Raw genomic sequence first — 7,891 nt, 5'->3', positions numbered from 1 at the left:
TTGGAACCCAAGCAAGAAACCACAAAGTTATTTTAATGTTGGGGTTTTTATCGGGGGTAAATCATTTGAAGTGACTGTTATCACTGAACTTCCATTAAAGTTTAAGTTTGACCCCAAAATTATGGAAACATATTTTCACCATAGATTATCATTAACACCCTAGCTTCTATGTTAATCAAACACATTGTATCAGGACAAGTCATCGCACATTAGTCATTAACTGTTCAATTCCCCACTGGCTGCTGTCTGGAACTTATGCAAACCTCATATCAGCCAACTTTTGTTGTTGATCATTAAATACACATTCCGTTCAGACACATTTGTATTCTGCTTACTCTTCAGGTTAACCTGAAGACACACACACACGCACACACACGCCCGACGCACACACACACACATACACACATACTTCAGTGGAGCTATCTCAGAGGCAGCAGTGATGCTTTAAGAGTAGAGAGTAGAGAAATACTTTATTGATCCCAAAAGGAAATGACTATCACTTCACATTATCCAGAAATGACAAGAACATACACGAATCGTGGACAAATACACGAACAAAAACACAATGAGAAATCTGAAAGCACCTGATAGAGATCATTTTAAAAAGTCAAGCACGCTGTTGTCTATCCTACTGGGAAAACAACAAAGCAACAACAACATTCAAGCAACTGAGAATGAGAGGCATGTCTGGGAATCAGAGAGGGGGCTTATATTTCACCTTGAGTCACAGTGTTAGCTGATAAACAGACTCCCGACTGGGTTTGAGGGTGTAATTCGGATAAACAATTTCCAACTGACAAACTGTGGAATCTTTGAAAAGGAAGTTGGGTAATATGACACAGGTCAATGAGACACTGTTGACAGTGTTGGCAATCAATAGACCCATCACACACTGTGTGACCTCTAGAGGTGAACATCTTTAAAGTAAACAGACGTCCCTCCTTTGAAGGTACACATCCATGAACGAATCCATCTAGGTACTAAAGGGTCTAAATACAACCTTGGTGAAGCAATCAAGCACAATAACTTCCGTTTCACTCTGATACAGTCACATCACAAAGCCTGTGATGTGATGTGATAAGCCTGTTTATGATCTTTTTGATAAAGTGGTGCAGGTTTCTTGTTTCCTGTTACGGCCATGTATTGACATTCACAGGTAGGCGCAATGTGATGATGTGACACCTTCAGCAGATTAACAATAAACAATAATACAATCAAATCAAGATCATACTCATTAAGCAACAACAAGCATCCAGTCAGTGTGGTGCTTGAATGGGTCCACTCTTAAGATAAACAGGCAATGCTAAACAAGGTCTACTTTAGGAGCAGCCAGCTCTGTCCCGGAGGCAGGGAGCATCTGTGACCTGCAGCCTGCCAGCCTGAGTTATCAGGGAGGGGGAGAGGGCATGGGGGGGTGGGGTAGGGGCAGGGAGGGGTGGGGGGGTATTGGATTGCCCCGGGGCAGGGAGGGGAGAAAGCTTTAATCAGCACTATCGGGGATCCAGGGGCATATGGGAGAGTAATCCTCAGGCACAGGGGTCTTTTGGCCTCTCCTCCCCACCCGATCACAGCATGGATAAGAGAAGTCAAATTTGTCTTGAAGTGAACACACAGTATGCTTTCAGATTCAGAGGTAGGCTTCTCCAGACTGTGCTTTGTAGTTTATTAAAGAACTGTCCAGGAGCAAAACTCAAATTGAGGGCTAAGGGAAGCAGCATAAAGATTTGATTCTAACTGTTATTACATAGGTAAGACTGATGCACTTCACTACTCAACTCAATCAACTGTCAATTATATTGTAGACCAATTGTATCTGTGGCTAGTGTAGGCTACATGCAAAGGATTGCCCCTCTGTTTTCCCAAAGCATGCCCAAAATACTGGTAGGAATGAATCATGCCTAACCCTCGAACGCTGCACCTTGATGTTGCAGAACGAGTTTGGCAAGTGGAGTTCTCTATTCGCAATTACAACACCTGTTCTTCCCGACATTGTCTAGCATAGATTCTTTTAATATTTGCGGTGTGTAATCGTGTATTAAACACACGTTTGTTGACAATCACCAGGTGCGTGTTTATCATAGGTTCTTATCTCCGCTGTACGCGTCTTCCTCCGCTACCACCCGCCAGCGGCAGGTGCAGGTTGCGCTGTTGGCATGCAAACTTCCCCGCCACGTAATCTCTAAGTTACTCACCTTGCCTTTGAGATCCAGGATAAATATCGCCGACGCCGACATCTTGATAAATTAAATTGCGTAAGCACACTGACAGAACTCGGAATAAAACTAAGTAAATGCCTTAAAACATTCTTATTTTAATTGAGCAGAGTGAAGCTCCCATCTTCGTTGCGCTCTCGCCGTCTTTCACGGAGGCGCAGGTCTTTTCCGGGTAGTCCAGCCTGTTTCGTCGTCAGACCTGTCGAACAGCTCTCTTTAGAGCAGGCAACGACAGCTGTTGTGGACCGGATAGTCAGTATACTGTATTATATGAGCGTGATTGCAGAACTATCTTTCCTCAAGTTTGGTAATAGCCTGTAAGTGAATATTTGTAAATTGAACTACAAGAGTGTATTCTTAAACCGACGTGTTTTGTGTGTGTTGAGTAGTTGCCATTGATTCCTTTACTACAAATGCATTATAGCCTATAAGAGAAAACATGTTATCATTCATTCATCATTCTAAAACATATTTTATTTAATCTATAAATGTAACAAAATGGAGTGCGTCACACGTAACCAATGTTAGGGAGAGTATTAACGTAAAAAAGCAAACTTATAACAATTACTTGATTAGTTGATGTTAGAATCACATTTTCCATGATCAAAAACGTGTTGTTTCACGTCCATACTAACAATCAATCACCAGCATAGCCTACATTTGTAATCAAAAGCACCAGTTTACAGAGATGGACCATGATGATCCAATCACAGTGTGCATGTTATCCCAGCATTAGGGCCCTGATTTGGCTGTAGAGCAGCAGTCCAAGTGACCCTGATCCCCCCTCCCATCCTCTCTCCCTTTCTCTTTCCACTAGGGACTAGCCAATGGTAAATTCTATATCAATTTCATCCTCATCTCCTTCCTCTTCCTCATCCTCGTCCTCTTCCTCTTCCTGCAGTTTCTCCGCAGCACGCTCAGCCCTCTCCCTCTCGCTGGCCTGTATGTAGTTATCCTCTATGAAGCCATCATCATCATCTTCATCGTCCTCCCCCATGATCTGGCCCTGAGGGACGGCTACAGTGTGCAGGTTCCGCCCATGGCCTCCTCCATGCATGGAGAAGCCCACCTCCAGGCCTGTAGAGTCACACTGGCTCACCGTGTCCCCCTCCCTCAGCCGGGTGTGGCGGTAGCTGGCCAGGTAGCTGCGGACCACCTGGCATTTGGCCAGCATAGCGATGAGGAGGGAGACAGAGATGGCTGTCACCAGTACAGCCATCAGGTACTTCCAGTTGTGTGAGGGGACACCCCGGCCACCGTCTGTGCCTGTTGGAGGGACAGGGGATGGGGAATAGGATGGCTTTCACTATGAAGGTTATACAGTAGCTTATAGATTTTTACTAGTACTATACCACACTGTAGTTATAGCTTTTACTATTGAAATAATTATGTTTATGGATTATTTACAGTCATTTCACATCTTAAACTCAAACGACTTTGTGAGTGAACCGATAGGCTGAAAGCTTAACATTTGAGTCATTGCAACCCAGTCTGTGAAAAGATGGATAGATTTGATGAAACAGAAATAAGATAAGATATTCAAATAATCCTCACCATTTAAAGGTGTCGTACTCTCCAGGCCCATTGTGGTGCTTTGGGTTGACATGGGAACATCAAGGTCGTCTGTCAACAGCTTCCTGTGGATCCGTCTCTGGATGCGGTCACTCTGGACACCTGAGCAAGACCAGCAGAGATGAGCTCTCAATTAACATGTGTGTGTGTGTGTGTGTGTCATCAAGTGGTTTCTTTATCACTACCCTAAGTGTGGCTGATGATGTTTGCATAAGGTCCAGACCGCAGACGCACGCACCTTTAGAGTGGTCGTCCTGTGTGATGATGACCCTTGACCCTTGAAAGAGTTCTCTGTCAGTCCCTGTCGGCCAATCATCTGACCCAGGGTCCAGTCGTTGCTTCCCTTGGCCATCTAGGTAGAATGTAATTCCCAGGTCTTGAATGGAGACAGGTAGGGGGACTTCTAGTCGGTTGGCACCCAGAAACAGCCTCTGTAACCTGGGTAAGCCCTCCAGAGCTCCAGCCTCTATGGAGGTCAGTTGACACCTGCTGAGGTCCAGCATCTGCAGGGATGGGAGGTTGCCGAGGTGGTCTTTCTCCAGCAGGGGGAGGTAGTTGCCTGAGAGATTGAGGGTCACTAGATGATCAAACCTCTGCAGCTGGTTGAGGTGCTGAGGGTTTAGGAGGTTCTCAGAGAGGTCCAGGACGGTCACATTGTCCCATATTCGTGTTGGAATATGTGATAATTTCCTCCGACTGCAGTCGAATGATGTCTTTGAAAAGAGTTACAAAATATTGATTTAACATGCTGACAGATCATCAAACCATCATATTTCAGTCTTGTGTTTGCATGCCAAGCTATTTTAAAAGCCATTTTACAATAATTTGATTTATGAAAAAACTATTTACAAAACTTGTGATGACATGCAAAATGTCCCTGACGTCAGTGTACTAGGGCACTGGAAATGATGTAGGTTGCGGTGTTACATTTATTAGGAATCTGCTACTGGTGATGGATAAATATTTAATTGGCAAACTTAAAACAGAAGAGAGAACATTTTGAAATGATAGATGAATCATTGATCAGGCTGTCAACAAAACCGCGCACATGGCCAAGTTTTTGGCACAAGAGAAGGACAATCTTGACACAATTCTAAACAACACTTGATATCCTATCCCACATTAGACAGTCTCTCAGGAGAAGTTCAGCATCAAAAACAGGAAAGCTGTGCCACAAACAGGAAGTCCCAGATAGTGTGTTGTCTTCCTCTGCGTGGCAGGCTGAAACATTCAAAGGAAAAAGAGGGAGACCAGAGCTGAGTGTCTCTCCTACCGTGCCAGTTGTGGTCGTGCATGGGCCAACAGTTTGAAGCGTGCTCCCGCTAACCATTCCCCAGAAACACAAAACCGCACACAGACCGCGGCCCTTGGACCCCATACTCCCCGACTTCCTGCAGAAACCACAGATGGTCCAAGAAAGACAATAAATATTAATCAGACGTAGCAGTCAGTCAGTACAGTGATTGGGCTGCTCCTGCATATCCACTCTCTTGTGAAAACTTGACTTCATAACACAGTAATGTGTTAAATACATTGCTTGTTATGGACATGGTCTATCATAACTGGGAGCAGTGGCCTTTTAATACTGTGCAGAATGGAAATGTACGCATTTGTATATTATGCAAATATAAATTTATTTGCATGATGTGGCATACTACTTTTAGGCAGTTCTCACAATGTTTTTCATCCATCTATCCCCATCAGATTGTATGATTCTACCTATTATGCACTGTTTATAAAGAAAGAAGACATCATAGGCTTCAGGCTATATCTTGACTGTTATATATAAGACATATTTACCCCCCACTACCGCCTTTTCTGATGCTGACTGATGTATAGATGATTCACTTACTTTAGACAAATGTACTTGTTGCTTTGGATAAAAGCGTCTGCTAAATGTAAAAAAAATGTTATTGTAATGTAATGTAATGTTATAGAAAGATGAGTTTTTCATGCACAACCGTAACGACAGCTTTGCTTTTGCAGAGTGTTCTGATGTTGTTCTTCTCAGATTTGTGTATCTTTCTTATTTTCTACCAGGCCGTCTGTTTGTAGAGCCCTCTTGGCACCAAGGTGATTTCTCACAGAGTGGACCGGGCAGCCACACTGCCATTAGACCTCTTCCCCTCTCCTTCTCCTGCTATTCAGTTCAGCATTGTTGGCTGTAAACACCCTTGTGAGGCAGGCTTTATCTCTTCCTGTCCTCGCACAGCCAAGGCACAACAACAACACACCAGCAGGCCCTGGGAGCTCCGGGAAGCCTGGGAGACCTCAAGGAGCTAAATGTGTGTGTGTGTGTGTGTGTGTGTGTGTGTGTGTGTGTGTGTGTGTGTGTGCTACTAGCTGATGGGAGTGCCAAGGCTCCTTGATAACCAGCCCACCCTTACTCCCTCTTCTTCAGTCTAGTCCCAGTGTCATCACAGGAGAGAGACAGTGGTTCTATATTGTGTAATGTGTTCCCCAGGCCTGTCCCTCTCACCCCCCCTCCCCCCCCACTCCTCTCACTCTAAGTTGGGTAAGGAAGTTACACACAAAGACAACCTTCAGCTGACCTCCTGGTGACACTGTGGTGAGCAAGCCATCCTCCCACTCCTCATCCACAGCACCAAATTTATTTATATATATATATATTTGTCATTGGTCTAATATTTGTCAGGGAGTTATAGTAAGCAATGCCATTGTTAGTCAGGAATAAAGGATATGGTTTTCATAATACCAGTAATCTGAAAAACAGCTGGCAGGGGGATATTTTAGTCAGGCACCAGGATGTATACTGTATATAACTTTTTTTTAAAGTTGATCTTTTCTTTATATTGCAAAGTGACAACACAGTAACAAGTTAATGCAACTGGCCCAGGGCCGGTCACTCTAGGCAATGTCAACAATGAAACCAAACAAACACGATAAATATGTAGACTTCAAAGGTGACAGTACAGTACATACAGTCAATACAGTAAATAGTATAATGCACAACAGTATACCCTTCCCAGTGCATTAGTTACGTCTATTGAGAACACCTAAGTACACCTAAGTAGTATTTATAGTGTATTAATAGTATATGCTTACCTTTATCGCTTAGCTCCTTTGTAATGTAACCAGACCTCACCACATGCTCCCTGGTGAACAGCGAACAGTTTACATTAGTGCTACCTAGCCCTTGGCTAACAACAGTAAGCTGTCGATGGTTTCGCCGTTATTGTGATCAAAACAGCAAGCAACGGGCATCAACATGTGGGTATTCCTGACGGTGAAGTGTTATCGGGTCACCAACAACATATTGTCCTGCTCAGAAATCTAACCAGGCTTCCACATGTATCCTCGTCCTCCATAATCATCAGATAATCATCAACATATAAAGATTGGCCACAGAGTCCACAGGCATTAGGTACTGTAAATGCACATGAATTAATGTTGGTATGGTACCACACTAAGTCATTGCATGTGCAGTTTGACGAACAGGGGATTCAGGGCAGTCATACAGGATCATCTCAATGAGGACTTAAGTAAACACAGGTTTGACATAAGGTTGGTAGGGTTGATCTTTTTTTTTAGAAGGTCTATTCATTTGCAGCATCCTACCTGGTCTGTGTGTCCCTCGAACTCAGGTCAAGTTCAGCCCCTCTTCCTTAAATTTCACGTTTCACAGCAGCTTTGTCACATTTTAGTTTTTTTTTCTTCTAAAATGGAGGCATGTTGTGCAAAGGTTGAAAGAGGTGTGTGCAGAACAGTTGTTTCCCCGAAGGTCGAGTTAATGAGTAACGTTGTAACTACAGTACATAGGTGTGCTCCCGCCTCCTCATCCTAGACTTATCCAATGGTGCACATCAGACCTCGTCACTAACAATACAAAAGTGGTTGCTATCAAATTATATGGTTTGTATGTCCTCTAACCTGCATGTCATTGTTCACACACACACACACACACACACACACACACACACACACACACACACACACACACACACACACACACACACACACACACACACCAGTCTGTACAACACAGAGCACATTTGGTTATCAATAACTGAACCCACACAGGGAAGTAGCATGGGAAAACAAAAGTGCTTGTTAAATTATTTTGGACAGAGTCTCTCCGTGTTCAG

The 7,891-nt window shown here is 43.7% G+C and overlaps 2 protein-coding genes across 4 annotated transcripts in view; both read right to left on the bottom strand.

Annotated features, from left to right (window-relative positions):
* ap1m3 (adaptor related protein complex 1 subunit mu 3) overlaps positions 1 to 2,364 on the bottom strand; it is a 16,588-nt gene extending 14,224 nt beyond the window's left edge. For both annotated transcript variants that reach the window (XR_014554252.1, XM_083671377.1), the window contains exon 1: positions 2,193 to 2,364. Coding sequence is in view for 1 of the 2 variants with exons in the window: in XM_083671377.1 (XP_083527503.1) it covers positions 2,193 to 2,234 (42 nt within the window). In the remaining variant the exon portion in view is untranslated. The remainder of the gene's footprint in view (positions 1 to 2,192) is intronic.
* Positions 2,365 to 2,675: 311 nt separating this feature from the next.
* On the bottom strand, positions 2,676 to 7,535 carry cUnh1orf210 (chromosome Un C1orf210 homolog). 2 transcript variants are annotated; one of them, XM_083671754.1, is made up of 6 exons: positions 7,365 to 7,535; positions 6,852 to 6,901; positions 5,059 to 5,176; positions 4,024 to 4,498; positions 3,768 to 3,887; positions 2,676 to 3,479 (listed from the first exon to the last, which is right to left on the bottom strand). In XM_083671754.1, exons 3-6 carry the CDS (start codon positions 5,161 to 5,163, stop codon positions 3,034 to 3,036), a joined length of 1,146 nt encoding a protein of 381 aa, XP_083527880.1. In that variant the 5' UTR covers positions 5,164 to 5,176; positions 6,852 to 6,901; positions 7,365 to 7,535; the 3' UTR covers positions 2,676 to 3,033. The 2 variants fall into 2 exon arrangements, with proteins under 2 accessions (XP_083527880.1, XP_083527881.1); XM_083671755.1 differs by lacking the exons at positions 6,852 to 6,901; positions 7,365 to 7,535 and adding an exon at positions 5,586 to 5,671.
* Positions 7,536 to 7,891: the final 356 nt, after the last annotated feature.

The sequence above is a fragment of the Argentina silus genome (genome assembly GCF_951799395.1).
Source record: "Argentina silus genome assembly, chromosome: 6".
Lineage (NCBI taxonomy): Eukaryota > Metazoa > Chordata > Actinopteri > Argentiniformes > Argentinidae > Argentina > Argentina silus.
Note: the sequence above shows the minus strand (reverse complement) of the source record. Positions and strands in the feature narration are given on the sequence as shown.